This window comes from Varanus komodoensis, unplaced genomic scaffold (genome assembly GCF_004798865.1).
Source record: "Varanus komodoensis strain SLA01 unplaced genomic scaffold, ASM479886v1 scaffold12, whole genome shotgun sequence".
Lineage (NCBI taxonomy): Eukaryota > Metazoa > Chordata > Lepidosauria > Squamata > Varanidae > Varanus > Varanus komodoensis.
In genome coordinates, this window is record NW_025335349.1 from 5,718,877 (window position 1) to 5,738,050 (window position 19,174).

General features: G+C 41.4%; 1 protein-coding gene across 1 annotated transcript in view; it reads left to right on the forward strand.

The window, feature by feature from the left end:
- Positions 1-19,174, forward strand: part of ADGRB3 (adhesion G protein-coupled receptor B3) — a 499,090-nt gene that overhangs the window by 269,514 nt on the left and 210,402 nt on the right. The window contains exons 13-14 of the mRNA XM_044421464.1: positions 253-328; positions 8,321-8,423. Of these exons, the coding sequence (XP_044277399.1) occupies positions 253-328; positions 8,321-8,423 (179 nt within the window). The remainder of the gene's footprint in view (positions 1-252; positions 329-8,320; positions 8,424-19,174) is intronic.

Here is a 19,174-nt window from a genome sequence, read left to right on the forward strand (position 1 = left end):
CTTGAGAGATGTTCAAATTGTACAGAGTTTTTTCTCTTGTTTAATATATCATATTACATTTTTATGACAGAATGTGGGGAAATATATTTCATGTTGCAATGATGATTTCCTTAAAGATAAAAATGCTTCACAATGATATATACCTTTCGACGTACCTGTGTGCTGACTAAGTTGGAATGGCTTGAAAAGGCAGCACATTTAATGTACATGTTGTCTTTTCTCTGTCTCTCCCTCCTCCCCTTTTCATTTTAGAACTAGATGAGTCCACTGTATTTGTGCTTGGAGCAGTACTATACAAAAACTTAGAACTTATCTTGCCCACCTTAAGGTAAGTGATAGCTCTGAAAGCCAGTGTAGATCTGTATTGCCTTGAGCATATGCCTCTAGGAGTGTTGGAGAGAAGGTGGATAGCAATCACTACATATTCATTTGCATTCTCAGAGTCCTGCCTAGAGCAGGAATAGCCAAGAGCCAAATCAGGAGCATCATATGCTTTTCCTGTCCCCACCCCCTCTTCCTGCTCCACAGACCCCCTTCACCAGTAGAAGTCTACCCTGCTTGCCTTGCCACCCTTCTTTGGGATCAGCACCAGTCTGAAGTGAGTGGGCAACAGAGTCAGAGAAGGGTGGAGTGAAAGAAACAGGGTGAGAAAATGGTCTCTGGAGTGTCTGGGGAAGTGGGTTGGAAGGGGAAGGCAAACGAAGGAAAGGGAACAATGTAGTCTGGGTGGCAGCAGCTGTTGAAGGCAGTAGCAGATAACAGAACAGGAAGGCATTCCTTGGATGTTGAACAAAAATACCTTCTTGTACGTAAATGAGGTGCAAGTCAGATATAGCTGAAAAGTATTGTGAAGGGAGGGAGGGAGAGACTGGGAGAAAGTGCAAGAGAGGAAGAGAGAAAATGAGAATGAAAGTAAGACTTAGGCAAACACTAAGGTATGTGTGTGAGTGCATCTGAATCAAAAAGACAGTTTGACCAGTGTTCTTATTTTAATTGGTCCTGAGAAATCATTGCCAGGCACTGGTTGTTGCTCTATAATGGTGAAAGAATGCCATTGCACATTCTTGGCATATTCCACTTGGCGCTACTGAGTTGAGAAAAGACAGACAGACACTCCTGACTTGAGAATTCTAGGGTATGTCTGTACCCCCATGCTTCTGAAGTTGGCAGTCCCTGGTTTTAAAGGCTAATTTAAAAAATAGGTAAACCACAGATGTGGTCCTTATTTAAATGGACAGTTCGTTCTGTTTTGGGATCCACCTGTTTTCAATCTAAATGAGAGCCAGTGTGGTGTAGTGGTTAAGAGCACATGCTTGGGACTCAGGTGATCTGGGTTCTAGTCCCCGCTCAGCCATGGATCCACCTGGGTGACTTTGAGCCAGTCACAGACACTCGGCCCAACCTACCTCACAGGGTTGTTGTGAGGATAAGACTGAGAACAAGAGAAGGAGTATGATGCAAGCTGCTTTGAGTCCTTTGTAAGAAAAAAGGTGGGATATAAATCTAATAAAGAAAATAACTTCTGCTGGGTGTACCTGCAGTATTCTGCAGTCCTGAGCTAAAATGGAGACATTCATCTTATCAGTATACAAACTAATAAGTAATTTGAAAATCACACTCAGGCCACAGGTTTTTAGAACTGCAACATGCTGCCATCAGTGCAACATGAGCATATGATTTCAGCAATGGGCTGATCCACATATTCGAACAGCCCACCACTGAAGAACCAGTGGGGTGCAGGTGGCCATTCAGAATAGTCAAGCCATAGCCATTGTCGCAGCTTGCTTTGATCTTCAAACCCAGGCAATCACCCACACATAACCAATGGCACAACCACAGCCTTCCAGGCTGCACTGACATGACAAGCTGTGGCTTGTTGTTGTTGTTAGTCACGAAGTCATGTCCGACCCATCGTGACCCCATGGACAACATTCCTCCAGGCCTTCCTGTCCCCCACCATCCCCTGGACTCCACTCAAGCTCACACCAACTGCTTCAGTGACTCCATCTAACCACCTCCTTCTTTTGCCATCTACTGTTCCCAGCATTAGACTCTTCTCCAGGGATTCCTTCCTTCTCAAGTATTTGAGTTTCATCTTCAGTATCTGGCCTTCCAAAGAGCAGTCAGGGTTGATCTCCTCTAGAACTGACTGGTTTGATTGCCTTGCTGTCCAAGGGACTCACAGGAGTCTCTGCCAGCACCACAATTCAAAGGCCTCAATTCTTCGGCACTCAGCCTTCCTTATGGTCCAACTTTCACAGCCATACATTGTAACTGGGAAAACTATAGCCTTGACTATACGCACTTTTGTTGGCAGGGTGATGTCTCTGCTTTTTAGTATGCTGTCTAGATTTGCCATAGCTTTCCTCCCAAGGAGCAAGCATCTTTTAATTTCTTGGCTGCAGTCCCCATCTGCGGTGAACTTGGAGCCCAGGAAAATAAAATCTGTCACTACCCCCATTTCTTCCCCATCTATTTGCCAGGAAGTGAGAGGACCAGATGCCATGATCTTAGATTTCTTAATGTTGAGTTTCAAGCCAACTTTTGCACTCACCTCCTTCACCCGCATCAAGAGGCTCTTTAGTTCCTCTTCACTTTCTGCCATTAGAGTGGTATCATCTGCACATCTGAGGTTGTTGAACCAATCAGTGGTTCCATGTCCAGTTCTCACTGTTGCTTCTTGACCTGCATACAGGTTTCTCAAGAGACAAATAAGATGGTCTGGTACTCCCATCTCTTTAAGAACTTGCCACAATTGGTTGTGATCCACACAATCAAAGGCTTTAGCATAGTCAATGAAGCAGAAGTAGATGTTTTTCTGGAACTCCCTTGCTTTCTCCATGATCCAGCGTATGTTGGCAATTTGATCTCTAGTTCCTCTCCCTCTTCGGAATCCTGCCTATACTTCTGGTAGTTCTTGGTCCACATACTGCTGGAGCCTAGCTTGTAGGATTTTGTGCATAACTTTGCTAGCGTGTGAAATGAGTGCAATGGTGCGGTGGTTTGAACATTCTTTGGCATTGCCCTTCTTTAGAATTTGAATGTAAACTGACCTTTTCCAATCCTGTGGCCACTGTTGAGTTTTCCAAATATGCTGGCATATTGAGTGTAGCACTTTTACTGCATCATCTTTAAGATTTTGAATAGCTCAGCTGGAATACTGTCGCCTCTACTAGCTTTGTTGTTGCTCAGACTTCCTAAGGCCCATTTGACTTCACATTCCAGGATGTCTGGCTCGAGGTCAGTGACCACCCCATTGTGGTTCTCAGGGGCGTTAAGTTCTTTTTTGTATAGTTCTTCTGCGTAATCTTGCCACCTCTTCTTAATCTCTTCCGCCTCTGTTAGGCCCCTGCCATTTTGGTCCTTTATCATGCCCATCTTTGTATGAAACGTTCCCTTCAATTTTCTTGAAGAGATCTCTGGTCCTCCCTATACTGGTGAAAACATATTCATGCATCTCAACTCAATTGATCCATTTAATAAGAAGACTACTTAATTACCCAAGCATATGGGATTTTTTTTTTCTATCTTCATGCAGAGCAACATCTTTCCTAGGCCTTGTAGCCTGGATTCACAAGACATCTCAGAACTGTCTTCTGTTTCTTTTGGTGAAGGGTCCATATCAAGGGCCCCCCAGGAGATAAGATGCTCCATATGCTTAGAAAGGGAGGAAGAATGGGTTCTCTTTCTGGTCTTAGGGCATGTTTCACCCTTGCCCGGCTACCAAAACACTCCTACAGACATGGTCTCCTGACCATTCTTCCCCTACTTTTTCCTCAGTTTTTGAGGCCTGTGAGGGAAGGTTTATGCAGGAAATTGGTGGTCAAGGAATATGTTATTTGGGAAATATGTGCTTTAGCCACTGTGCAACCATTTTTAAACAAATGTGCATTTTAAAACATCTCAACATTATGAATACTTTAAAATCTCTGACATTTAATTGTGCTTTTATCTGCTTCTTTTTTCTCTTCTTTAGGCCCTTTGTATTTCTATTAGTTTTATTTCATGGCTTTCACTTTTGTAAACCAACTGGAAAGCCTTTGATATAAGGTGATACAGAAATGCTACAAGTACAGACAGACAATAAAGAAAACTTTCATTAGCACAACTGCTTCCACCAGCATAATTGTATCTAGGAACTGGATGACACAATAACACATACTGCCTTTATTTAGCTCTCACTCTGACATAGCCTCTGCCCATCACCTCCCTTACTTGGGAAAAGCTTTCACTGAGTGTAATTGATGGTTTCCCTGCATAAACAAGCATGGAATTAGATGCTATCATCCACTTCCCTGTCTAGAAAGCCAAGGCTCCTTCATCAACTCCTCTGTGTATTTCCCCTCAACAGGACAAATGTAGATGAATCCTGAAAGTATTGAAGCATGGCATGATTTGTACCTACCAATGCATCACTGAGCTCACAGGTTCTGTTTTTGCAATCATTGCAGGCTTGTTTCCTGTTTAACACAAGTTTGATGCCAGAAGTGTCTTGAGGCATTTCATAAACTCATAAACAATAAGTGGAGGCTCATTAAACAGAAATTCCTCCAGAATAACTAAAATGTTAGTCTTTATTTAAAATCGGAGTAAGACTCAGCAAGGCTAGGAGTGTGCATTAAGAATTTTGACAAATGGGCCAGATTCATAAGGATATGGGATCCAGAGCAGTCTGAGGTGGAACACATTACTCAGTCATAAAGTTTGACATGACACATAACCAGCCAAATGGAACAGAACTGGTTGAAATTTTAAAGGCTAATTGGACAATTTTATGTCCCACATGATACATATGAGGAAATCTGTGGACATTGTCATCCAATCTGCTTTTGTGCTCTGCTGTTTATGGTTTGCTTTTGAGTCGCTTTCCAAAACACTTTCTACACAGTACATAGAGATTTCAATGCGATAATTCATAATAATACTAATGGTTCTTTCACTATGGCCTCTACATATGGCCTTGAAAAAAATGCCTTTTATCATTTAAAAAATCTCCTACTGCAGATGTTTATTTGACTTTCTGGGGGAATGCAGAACAATAATTTATACTATTACTGGAAAGAGGAGCAACTAGTTCAAAATAGGATAACAGCAAAGCTTATTTCCAGTGATTCAGCAGGAGAAATAAAATACATTGTAAAGATTTTGCAAAGTGTTTACTGAATGGAGAAGGTCTAGAGCCCTGGAACCCATACAGACTTGTGAGATTTTGAGTCATTCAATTTATTTTGATACTATTGGAAATGGCAATATTAAAAAATACTTTTAAAAAAAGTTCATTTCTTTCTCCTTTTCACTTCATTTTAAATTCTGGTTTCTCCTGCAACAATCAGACTCAGACTGAGACACAACAAATACAAAATTTCCCAGCTGGTGAGGAACCAATAAATACTAGCTAATAAACTTGCTGTCTGGGGATACTCTGTCAGTGTTATCAAAGCATAATTACTCCTACTGATGATGTCGGAATCTCAGCTTCCTGTCTTCTGGTCTGTTTGACCATTTGTTTGTTTGCTTGCTTGCTTTTTGTTCTCTTACGTTCAGTAAAATACAGTGCATGTTTTAGAGAAAGATGAAGATACCATACAGGCATATAAACCCAATGTATAGCTATTTGAGTCTTTGATTTTACATAGCAATATCCCTGCTGTATCCGACCAAAGTTTCATAGTGCAGCATCTTATTTCCCAGAGAGGGTAGTCAAGGGCCTCTGGGAAGCCCACTGCTGCGCCTGAGGGTGATACCCCTTAACTTTGTCATCACAGCAACTGGTATTCATTGGGATTCTGCTTATGAGCATGATCTCTATCATGACATGAAATGCATCATTGTGACACCATCACTATATATAAGGGTTTTATAGAAAACAGTGTAACGGGCTCTAAAATAACCAGCACAGGAAAGCTGACGTAAGAGCACTTAAATTAGGAGTTTAGGAACATTAGATGCTGCTGCATGGGTATGCCTGAAAGTTGCAATCCAGTTTTCATGTTGATTGTGACTAGTCTAAATAGATCAGTACTGGAAGCACAGAAAGAATAATGGGAATGCCAAATGCTTGTACTAGCAAGTATCTTTACTTCCTGCTCTGCTGCTGCCTGGACAAGCTACAGGGGCACCATTTAAAGGACACAGATCTTTCCCAATATATTTCAGACTATAAATAATTATTCCTGAGGAAGACTTGAATTTATAGTCAAATCACTGATTCACTGTTACAGATTTTATACTGCCTGTATGAGATATTCAACATTAATGATGAGAGGGTTCTTCCACCCCATTCTGTTTCCGAACTGATCCTCTAGATGACTCTGACCTACATTCCACTGCACCTGAATCCTGCTTGAACTAGGAAAATGTGTACGATTACTTGCAGAACTGGAGCATGAACAGTTTCATTTAGCTTTCCATTCCTTCACTTTGTAACTCACTGCTACTATCTTCATATTAATGATGCTTACATGTGTATTAATAAATATGCAGATAAGACACTGGATCAGCTATACCCCAGCAATGGAAGTAGGGAAGTAATTTTAACTATCCCGCTTCCCTGTGCAGCTCTCCTGTGCCCACTAAAAACCTGCTCCAGTGGGTTGGGATACCCTCCAGAAGAGTTTGGGAGGTGGAACTTGGGTCTGCAAGGGGAAAAGGAAGTAGATGCAAATCATCTTTCTTGCATGAGAGCTTATGATACATCTCTGTCCCTTCTGTGAATGGAAGGATCCTTCCATTCACAGAAGGATCATAATAGAATCATACATATGATTTCATCAGATTCCTTTTTGTGTAGTGTTTTATTGATGTACCCATGTGTCCCTGTACATCAGTAAAATACCACCCAAAATGAACTTGATTTAACTGTGTATATACCCACAAGAAGTTTGCTTTTTGTTGTTGCACATTTTCTGAAACTATTGCCCAGCAATAAAACACAGCACACAGAGAATTGTGGTACAATAATGGCTGTGATTACATCAATAATTCCTGTGATTGCATTGTTTATCCATTTTCACTAATGCATCGGTGATGTACAGGGAGGTAGAAGAATGCAAAGTAAAGGTACTAAAATCTTTAGCCAGCAGCATATCCATAGAGTTTGGAAGTAAATAATGAAACAATGGAGAATTCCTAGTACAAATGTCAAGGAATGCAGAATTTTTTATTATTTATTTATTTACAGTATTTTTACCCCATCCTTAACAAACATCTCGGGACGGCTTACAACATTGTTAAACATAACAAATAAACACAACAAATACAACAAGCATAATGTGAAATGTGACTAAACCAGCATCAAGTAAGAAACCCATATTAGAGATATTTTGGGAACAGTATCCCTATTTTTAAAAGAATGTTTGGGCCTTGGTTTCTTTATCAAGAACTTTAAAAATACCTTCCAATTTTGCCCCGCTTCTACTGAAATCTCATTAATGCCCCCTTCCCAACCAGTTTTTGAAATGATGCCCCCTAAGTAACTACTGCTGCCTCAAAGCACCCCCAGGCATCAACTGCAGGAAGCATTAAAAGGGCAAAATGTGAGCTAATGGCTCTTTAAAGTAACTTATTACAGCTGCTACCCTCAAAATACTTTCTGCACAAAAGCGCCTCTAAAACAAATTGGGTAGTCCAGTATACATGTTGTGCTGATTGTTGCCTAAGGGACCAATCCAAAGACAAAAACCCTGATATTATTAACTCTCCCAGTGACAGCAGTGGGCATTAGATCAAGCCTGACCTTACAATATGAATCCCAGAGGAAACCAGTGGGACTGCACCAGTGGAAGACATCTGTGAATTGACCCCTTAGATATTTTTCAAACAACGCAGTTGCTCATTCATATATGAAACAAAATGATGTTAAAGTCTGTCTGGTTATATATCAGAAAAATTGATTTTGAGGAAACTCTCATTGCTGTCATCCATCTTAACTTTTTCAGTTAGCAGTCAGCAAAACAGCCATGCCAGAACTTTGCAAGAAATAGGTTTTGTTTTGTGTAAAACAGCCCTATGAGGTTCACCTTGAGATAAATGAATGTATAGCCATTTAAAGGTTTGCTTGAAGGTTTCTGTTGTCAATCTGTCTTCTTAATCAATGAATCATTTCTAAGGAATGGCACTTGGAACAGTACAATGGCTCGCTTTAATCCTTAACTTGTCTAATAGCAGGGACAATTGCATTTACAATAAATTGTGTGTGAGGGGAGGAGGGTGTTAATTTAAATTCTCATCTAACTAGGCATCTTTTCAAACTCTTCATACTTCTCTATTGCATCAAATTATGGTTTTATTCATGATTGTGTTTCCAATGTTTGCTTTTCAGAAATTACACCATTGTCAATTCCAAAATCATTGTGGTCACCATAAGACCTGAGCCCAAAACATCAGATTCATTTCTAGAGATAGAGTTAGCACATTTGGCAAATGTAAGTATCCACTTGGTAGATATTCATTATTATTCTTGTCATTAGCGGTAGTTTTGAATATATGTATTTTAAGAAATGTTTTCTTATGCATACAGTTTTCACAGTCTTCTAAATTATTTATTCACTTACTTGCTTTATTCTGATAGGAGCTTGGGGTTATTTTTATAACATGGAAAAATCAATGTTTACCTCTTACATTGTGTTTTATGGCACAAAACCACATCCATTATAGAAAGATAGTGGCTGCCCAAGTTAGTGTAATTTCAATCAATCATAGGCAAAAAGGAATGGTGATATATGAGTGTTAGATTCTCCTGGCCTAGGTTCCATTTTTAAATCTTGCTAAATATTAAATGTAATATTTGTAAGATTCTTACATGGCCTGGTGAGTTTTTGGTCTCAGCCTTAATACATGATAGGTACTGAGGAGCTCAATGGTGCAGGGCCTCTTTGACATGGAGATGGTCCCAGATTCAAGCCTTGGCATCTGCAGGTAGGTCGAGGAGGGATCTTGCATGAAAACCTGGAGAGCTGCTACTACTCAGTGCTGATAATACTGACCCAGGCAGATCAGGGCACTGACAGCTCCCTGAGCCTTCTGTAGGCAGCATCTTATGCTCCTATGGTTCCTTAAAGTTACCATATGGCTTTATGATCATGAGAAATGACCTATTCTGCATTATTTTTAGCTTCATCATTTTTAATTGTTTCATTATCTGACTGGAATTGGCGCAGCAACCAAACCTCCAAGTTGGAGACACTGTCATATGCCCCTTTTCACAATGCCCACAATGTAACTGGTTTCACACATGGTCTGGACAGAGGGCCGTTCTCACATAAACTTGATATGAACAATATTTAGCTTTTCCCTTTTTAACAGAGAAACATCTTGGGAATTGGGCCCCATGCATGCAACTCTTGACTCATGTTGTATCAGGTGGGAGTGGGACGGGGTCTGCTCACTGACTTTTCCAAGGGACTTGGATCACTACCTGGCACATTCAAAATTGTACTTTTTAAACTTAAGACAACTTTCAGCACAGTTTCCAGTGCAGAACCTAAGCATGGTGAAAGTGTCAAAGAACCTTGAAACCACTGCTGTGCCAAACCCCTTTCTTTCCTTTCTCTGCAAAGGAGACATTTGCCAGCATTTCCACAGGTTTAGGAGATGAATGAAGGGTTTTCTTCCTTTTTAACTTTAAAAATGCTCTGTGCATTTGCAGCAGCATGAGACTCTTCACAAAGAAGAATCTCCAACCCAGCAGCAATTCTTGAATTCCCATGAGACCACGGGATGTCACCCTCTCTCATATGCATTGAAGAAGAGCTTCAGGGCTGCAGAAGCCTTTCTCCAAGACATCTCAGGGTGTGGTAAGCAAGAACAAATGGGACATTTAGAAAATCCTGTTCTTACTTGGAGCAGGGCTGTGTTCTTTGCAGAGAGGCTTCCAACCCAGCACGCATTCCTGAATGCCCCTCAACAGAAAGCTTTCTGCAAAGAGTCCTGTGCTGCTGCAAGCAAAAACAGAACTTTTCTAAACTCTAAAAGCTCCGTTTGTCCTCACCTTGCAGAGATGCTTCTATAGCCCCAGTGTACTTCTTGAATGCCTGTGAGCAAGGGCAAGGTCACGTGGTCTCATGGAGGTCAGGAAGCGCTGTCAGGCAGGAGAAGCCTCTTCATAAACAGTCCTGGGCTACTGCAATTAAAAAAGAATAGAAAGAAGCTCCCTCAGCCACTTTCTACACTTAAAAATGCAAGCAAAAATCCTGTCTTCATCCCAAGGAGAAAATTGTTGAAATACTCACTTCCCCAGCCTCTTTTGCCAGAGTTCTCATTTTGCCAAATAGAAGGATTGAAATATTCAGCATAGCACTACCCAAAAGCCTCTCATATACTGACAAATTCTTCCCCATGCTCAAAAGCAGCAATTGTGGTTTCTGCACTTAAGTATCACATCCCTAAATTCTTCTGCATGTAGAAGCCCTCACTAAAGAATAAGAACTTCAGACTTGAGGATCCATTATTAGTGGGATCCATTATCAGTTGTTTCTGGTTTTTTCACCAGAAACAATTTCCAAAGAATTTAAATGCATCTGTGTGCATTTAAATCATTTGCACAGACTGGGAATCTATGATCGGTCATGGCTTTCCAGCTGGTGTTCCCATAGCAAAGAAAGAAAAAGAAAAAGTAGACAAAATCATATGCAGGATTGCCACATACGATATTGCCACATATATCACACGTATGTATGATATTTACCACAGAATTGCCTTCCGCACTGACACTTGCTAACATGTGGAAGCAGTTTTTATACCGGAGGCATATCTAAAGGCATGTTCTATGGCAGAGATATGGAATCTGTCTCCATTCCATACATGAACGAATTGTACGGCATTCCAGAGCTGAATTCCATTTCTGAGAAGCCCTCACATTCCAGTGGTGGGCAGGATCAAGGGTCAAAGGGGCAGAGCCCAAAACTACCAGCACATTTCGACTGGTAAGAGTAAGACCATTCTGTCAGAAATGAAGATGAATCATCCCAACCTTGCAGAATGAGAAAAATACTGCACAAAATCTGGGAGACTGCTGTGGCTGAGACAAAGGGAATGTGGCCCGGGGAAAAGAGCATGAACTTCTGATGAGCTCCGGAGGGCTGGATTGGAGCTCCTGTAGTGCCAGAATTGGCCACTGGGTCTAATGTTCTTCGATGCCAACAACAGAACCTAGGAAGCCATAGTCTGTCTTGAAATGCCATTTGTCTTAATGATGGACTGAGGGAAATCAAAAGATGGATTTATTACAAATGGTTAATTTTAAAAACAACAGTAATACCAACCCATGAGGTTGACTAGGCTGAGACAGAGAGGAGCTCCTTTCCCAGAGAAAGGTGTCATCTACCTCAAAGGCTGTAGAGTTACACCAAGAAAAACACTCTCTGGGCATAAAACTACCACTGTGTGTGTTTCTGCTGGCAGCAGGCACCTCCAGGCCTTGGACTGGGATGGGGCAGGCAGGGATGGATGGAGGCAGCCTCCAATCTTTGCGTCCAAAACACTTTTTTCCATGAGTAAGCCCCAAGCTAGCCCCTGCCTCAGCCTGAAACTGGAGTAACTAATATCCTGCACATTGGGACCAGTGTATGACTAAAAAGAAAAAGGTAATTTGTCCTTTTCAATGCACACATTATCCCATCCCAGCTGATGGAAAGAGGCAGGGCTTTGGAAGTTGAGGATGTACTGTTACTTTACACACACACACCAGCACTCACTTAGGATTGTACTGAAAATGCACGATCCAGCATCCATTAAGCACTTTTGATAAGGTTCAGTGGAAGCACATACTTAATTCTCCCACTGAAGTCAATTAAAAAGTACTTAACTTCAGCTGGCCCAATACCTGTCAGTGGATCATACCTCTGTAAACATAATTGTAAGGAAGCAGGAGTGGAAAAAGCAGAGATGGGGAGGTTGTAATGACTTTGGTCATCATGTTGAGTTCAGAGTAAAGAAACAATCAAAATAGCATCACTAAACTGTCTATCAATGTTGATCTCAACTGACAAGCAGTTTTTAACAAATGGCACAACAGCATCAAGGCCATAGGAAGGTTAAATGAATGTCTTTGAGAGTCAGTTTTGCAGGCAGGTTTTCAGCTTGTTTATTTTATTGTTCTTTTCAGTAATCTCCTGACATAGCGTTTGCTTCTTTGCCAGTTCTTTAAAATGTTCATTAGCTTGATTCTGGCAGCAAAAGATGCAGGGCATTGATTGTCATTTGGCTTTGTCCACACCTCTCTGTAACAGGATATTCATGACTACCACATTAGCACAAGGCCAAGAAGCGCTGACAAGGCAGAAAGGCAACAGGCTTGTCAATATCCTCCTGGAAGGGGTACTCTTCTTTTTTCCACTCAGAGCTTCCATTTTCTGCTGATGGCCAGTCTTCTTTTGCATTCCATTCCATGAGCAGGAGAAGAAGAGGGAGTCTTCATGTATGCAAAGTCAAGCCATGCAGAAATCATTTCCTAGGATCTTTCACATTTCATGCCACCTGAAGTTGATAGTCCTGACACCAAGGGCATAGAACAGCCTTTCCCAGCTTGGTGTCCCCTGCTATTTTGGACGGTAACTTTCAGGATTTCTGACCATTGGCCAAGCTGGTTGGGGCTGATGAACTTTGAAACCTGAGACATCTGTTGTTACATTGCTACACTTCATTTCTATCCTGCCTTTTCTTCAAGTGAGGAACCCAAGACAGTTTGCATAGCTCCCTTATATCCTCACAGCAATAGCCCTGTGAGGTGGGTTAGCCTGAGGGTCTGTGACTGGCCAAAGTCAGCCAGTGAGCTTCATAGCCTAGCAGGGACTCTAACCCCAATCTCCCCGTTCCCCAGTTCAACACTCGCACTATCAGATCACAGTGCTTCTCCAGTGCCACACTGGAGGCACCACTTTGGGGAAGCATGGAGTAAAATTTGGCAGGACCCTTTAGAACATGATCCAAAGTATCCTTCCCAAGTAACACTGGAAAAGTATTTAAACCTTCCACATTTTTATTTATTTTTTTATTTATATCCTTTCTTTTTCCTACAAAGGGCTCAAGGCAGCTTACATCATTCTCCTCCCCATCTTATCCCCACAACAACAACCCTGTGAGGTAGGTTGGGCTGAGAGTCTGTGACTGGCCCAAAGTCACCCAGTTGGCTCCTTGGCTGAGCGGGGACTAGAACCTGGATCACCTGAATCCCAGTCCCATGCTCTTAACCACTACACCACACTGGCTCTCCATTTGTAATGTGCTTTCTGTGAGGTACTTCATATGTTGCCTGAGCACTGTAGATGCTTCTTCCTCATGGTTCTATCTCACAATTCATCCATAAGGTATTAAGGGAAGTAGAGGGAAGTAGATCAATGCTGTGTAAGGTGTGATACTGGAAAGCGCCATTGTGTTAGTGCAACCTCATCAGTGCTAGGTATGTGCCACCCCTGCATCCTGCACTTAGCTTTGCTTGGAAAACCCTCTACGACTTCCAGTGGCAGAACATAAGTGTTAGGAAAGGATGATAGCGATGCAATAATCTCACCAATAGATACGAAAATACTTTCTGTATACCGTATTCACTTTCCTTGTTCACTCTGCCTTGCACCCCACTGCTCTTGAAGGACAATTTAGCCAGGGGAATTTCCAAAATGAACTCTAAACAGGGAGCATGCCATTTGCCATACCATTCCGTTCCTTCATATTGGTGTGTCTTTGTTCATGATATGTGTCATGTGCAGTGATAAATCACACTGGGGAGGGAGAACAATCATGATGCTGTCATGCATGCATATGCTCACATCAGGGTCTCTTTTTTCACATTGTACATTGATGATGCAGAAGGGGAGAAGATATAAATGAACTGTAGGAAATGAAAATTGCAGCAACCGTGCCAATTAACAATGTCCTGTACCAGATTTGGACACAAATAGACCCATGAAGAATCCCTAATGCATCAGTTCCACTTCAGAAACAAGAGCAGATAATTTGAAACTCTAAAGTTGAGAGAAAACTTCAGGTGATAAGAATTTTGGAAGTGCGCCAAGGATTCACAAATAATAGAATAGTGGTGAAATTGCATTGATTCTGTGGCAACACTCCATTAGAACTGAATGTGTAAATGTTTGGGACTGAGATCTTACTTTGTCTTTATGTAACAGGGTTTTGTTGTTATTGCTGGAGTGAAAGAGAGACGTCTTAAAAGCAGTGGTTGAAAATGCCATTGCTAATTAATCAGTATCTTTTTCTCCCCATTCGCTTGCTTAATGATTTTCTCTTCTCCCTTCGCAATAATTTACCTGAATTTAAGGGTAGATAGTAATTTTTGTAATTAAAATGTCTTCATTCAGCACAGTTTGTCTTTGAACTTTGTACTTTATTTAATAAGGTGAAGATAATTTTGCTTCAGCTGTAGACCCAGAATGTTCTACATTAATGGCTCACAAAGCACTCATGTTCATGGTGCCAATTAAACAGGCTAATTATTTAATTAAATTACTGACTAAGAAATAAAATCCCAAACTTTTATTCAATTACTCTTTCTTAATATTATACACATAACAGTTCACCATGATATGTGATTCATTTATTCATTCCTTTATTTTTTAATTTGATTGGTAAAGTCAGATAAATGTAAGAGGTCTAAGATTTTTTAAAAGTGAAAATCCTATTTAATAGAAATAAATATTAACTGATAATAACAGGGATAACAGTACAAAAGAACACCAGTCATAATACAACTGACCTGTGATCTTCCTTGGAAGAACCCTGCCATGGCCCAGTCAGCCTTCCTGTATAAACACTCTGACTTACACATCTAAGATCTTTTCAAGGCACCGTGATGCCAGGCTTGTTCCTTCAGAGGGTGATGGAGATGTGAGGAACAGGTCTGCTTTGGGAACCCCAATCATCAGCTACTGATACAGAAATCTCCCTGTGAGAAAGTATCCCCCGTGCAGGCTGCCAATTCTCCTGGTTGCCCCACCAAGTGCTGTGGGTTAAAGGGATGCCTTCTCCTGAGTGCTATCTCCTACTTTATCCCATTGAAGGACTGATTGATACCATTTATGTCCTGCTCCTTCAGTAGCTTAAGTATTAAAACTAATTTAACAATTAAAAAAAAGCAATCTTGTAAAGTATCAGCAACATCAGAAAAACAACAACAAGGAATCAGCTGAAACCAAGCAACCAAGTTCCCAGAGGACAAGCAATCAGAGCATGCAAACAGGGAGAGCTCAAAGGAGTTGGCGGGGGAGTTTGGCAGGGGAGATTAAAGGAGGACTCCCTAACTTTTTTCTTTCCCCCCCTTAGTTTTCTTTTCCCCCTCAGTTTTCTTCCTTGTAACACACTCTCATTTACTGTTGTTCTGAGAAGACAGGAGAAAACACTGGTTGTTACAACAGGACCAGAAAGGTCAAATCAAAAAGGTAGCAGAAAATAAGGACCAAGAATACTCCCCAGTGGTGATGACCAGCAAGGTCTGTGCAATTTCCGTTTTCTTGCCTGAGGTCAACATGGCCTATGTGTGCAACAAGTGCATGCTAGTAGCCCTGTTGGAAGAGAAGGTGAGGGTACTAGAGCAGCAAGTGCCCACCCTCAAAGGAATATGAAGATGAAGAATTTTTGGACAGAGAGGTGGAACGGCAACAGCTAAGTGTAGTGCAGAAGCAAGAAGTGCAACAGTATGCTGAGCCAGAAGAAGAGAATCCCGAGCGAAGGAAAAATGAGGAGGGAGCTCCCTGGGAAAGAGTGACAAGAACAGAAGAACTAGAAGGCACTTTGCACCAGCGGAAGCAGCAGAACTACAGAGCTTTCGGTTACTTGAGGTTGTGACTGAAGCCTGGTGTGGAAAAATTGCAAGTCATCCCATGCAACACTGAGCAAGAGGCTAAAGGTCAGTCGAATGGTGGCAATGATACCAAGACTTGTAAGAACAAGTAGAGAAAAGTGTTAGTTGTGGTAGATTCCGTGTTCTATGGAATGGAAACACATGTATGTCAGAAAGACCTGTGGACTCGTCAGGTATGCTGTCACCCTGGAGGACAAATTAGTGATATAAATGAAAGATTGCCAAGGATCATGCAGCCCACTGACAATATCCCTTCCTTCCAAGTGGAGCATTGAAGAAATCACATCAGACTTTGAAGTTTCAGGGACAAAAGTCAAGATGTTAGGGGTCTAGATAGTTTTCTCTTCGATCCCCCTAGTTCTTGGAATTGGAAAAGACAGGGAAAGAAACAAGTGAATGCCTGGGTACAAAGGTAGTGCCAACATGAGAGACGTGGATTCAAGGACCACAGGCTGCACTTCCTTGAAAGATGGACTGCTGGCAAGGGATTGGTTGCACCTTACAAGGGTTGGAAAGAATGTATTTGGCCACAGCATGAAGAAGTTCATCAGGAGGGCTTTAAAATGAATTGTACAGAGGAAGAAGAAGCACACCTGGACATAACAACAAAGACTTATGCACCACAGCAGGAAAAGCAGCTCTGACAGTGCCCAATAATAGTCTTCCAAAAAATGTAGGAAGAAAGCCAGTGTATATAGCATGTGTTCTTCGATGTCTATACACTGATGCCCAGAGCATGGGAAACAAACAGCATGAACTCTTAATAGAAGAGGGTTAATATGACCTGATAACTGAAATTGGTAGGATGACTCCCATGATTAGAATGCAATAACTGAAGGATATAACTTGTTCAAGAAGAACAGAAGGGGGGGTGGAGCTGCACTATATGCTAAAGATACACATTTCTGTACAGAAATACAGGAGAATGAGCTTAGTGGTCCCTTTGAGCATCTGGATTAATATAAATGGAGCAAGGTATAAAAGGAACACAGCAGTTAGACTCTACTACTGACTACCCAATCAAGGAGAAGACAAGGATGAAACTTCTGAAAAGCAAATTGCCAATGTTTTAAGGAGGCATGATGTCATAGTTTTGGGGGAATTCAATTTCCCCAACATCAGCTGGGAAACAAATTCTGCCAAACATAGCCCCTCCACAGAATGCCTAACACATGTTTCTGATAACTTCCTGCTAAGGAACTAGAAGAATGGCTATCCTTGACTTGATTTTAACCAACAGGGAAGACTTGGTGGATGAAGGGACAGCTATGGGAACTCTGGGGGAAAGTGACTGTGCCAGACTTGAATTCTTGATTCTAAAGGAAGCAAGGCCAAGTATAGCCAAACACGTATCCTGTATTTTAGGAAAGCCAAATTTTAATAAACTCAGAACAATGATAAGCAAAATCCCATGGCAAGTAAATCCGATGGGAAAAGGAATCCAAGATGCATGGAGATTTTTAAAAAAGGAGATCCTAGAGGCATAATTACAAACAATTCCAAAAAAGGGAAAAAAAACATAGAGGACAAAAGAATAAGTCCATGTAGCTTCACAAAAAGCTTAGAGATGAGCAAAAAGTACATTGGAAGTGGAAAGAAGGTTAGACTGCAATGGAAGAATACAGGCAGGAAGCATGGAATTGCAGGGATGGCATCAGGAGGGCTTGAACTAGAGATGAACTGAGCTAGTAAGGGATGCTGAAAACAACCAAAAGCCTTCTTCAGGTATGTCTAAAGTAAAAAAAAAACCCAGAAGAAATGGGAGTTCAACTGTTCATTGTGGATGACCAAATGATGAGGTGACAAAGAACAGACAGAAATGCTCATTTCCTACTTTGGCTCAATCTTCTCCCAAAAGAAGCTCTATGACCCTTCTGATGAAGGAAGTACATGTTGAAGGAGCAGGGTGGCAGCTTAGGATTGATAGGCAAATGGTCAAGGATCATCTAATTGGATTGAATGAGTTCAAATCTTCAGGGCTGGATGGACTCCATCCTAGAGTCATAAAGGAGCTGGTGGAAAAACTCTCAGAACCACTCCCTGTTATCTTTGAGAAATTGTGGATGACAGGGAAGTGCCAGATGACTGCAGAAGTGCTAATGTTGTCTTCATCTTCAAAAAAAGGGGGAAAAAAGAAGCACCTGGGAACTACAGAGCAGTCAGTCTGATATCAGTCCCTTGGAAAATTCTAGAGCAGGCTATAAAGCGGTTTATCTGCAAACACCTTGAAAAGAATGCAGTGATTACTAGAAGCCAACATGGGTTTCTCAAGAACAAATCCTCTAGACTAATCTTATTTCATTTTTTAATCCAGTGGTCTGTGGAAATGCTGTGGACATAATATATTTCAGCTTCAGCAAAGCTGTTGACAAAGTGCACCAGGATTTTCTGATTAGCAAACTAGTTAAAAGTGGGCTAGTTAGGTCAATGATCAAGTGGATTCACAGTTGGCTACAGAAAAGGACTGAAAGAGTGCTCATCAGTGGCATCTGCTCAAACTGTGGAGAGGTAACAAGTGGGATACCACAGGGTTCATTCCTGGGCTCAGTGCTCTTCAACATTTTAATTAATTATTTGGATTAGGAAGTGCAAGGAACCTAGACAAAAGAGACCAAATGCGTAGTTACAGGATGAGGAATACTTGGTTCAACAATAGCACAAGTGAACAGGATCTAATTGTTGTAGATCACAAGCTGAATATAAGTCAACAGTTGTGATGTGGCAGCAAAAAAAGGGCAATTGCTATTTTAGGCTGCATTAAGGCTACATTTTATGCTGTATCACTTCCAAATCGTGTAAATACTAGCTCCCCTTTTCTCAGCACTGATACAGGCCTCATCTGTGTCCATTTCTGAGTACTGAAGTTTAAGGAAGATGCAGACAAGCTGGAAAAGGTTCAGAGGAGGGCAACAAGGATGATCCAAGAACTGAAAACAAAGCCCTGTGTGGAGAGGTTGAAAGAACTTGGCATGTTTAGCCTCAAGAAGGGGAGACTGAGGGGAGGTATGATAGCACTCCTCAAGTACTTGAAAGATTGTCACAAAGAGGGAGAACAGGATCTCTTAATCATCCCAGAGTGCAGGACACAGAATAATGAGCTCCAGTCACAGGAAGCCAGGTTCCAGCTGAACATCAGGAAATTTTCCTGACTTTTAGAGCAGTATAGCAATGGAGCCAATTACCTAGGGGGTTTGTGGGCTTTCCCACACTAGAGACATTCAAGATGCCACTGGACAACAATGTAATGGTTTAACTTGGTGTTCTGCACTGACCAGGGGGTTAGATCTGATAGCCCTCTGGCTCCTTGCAACTCTACCATTCTATGATTTTATATCTTTAAAAACCTAGGAAAATAAAACTTTC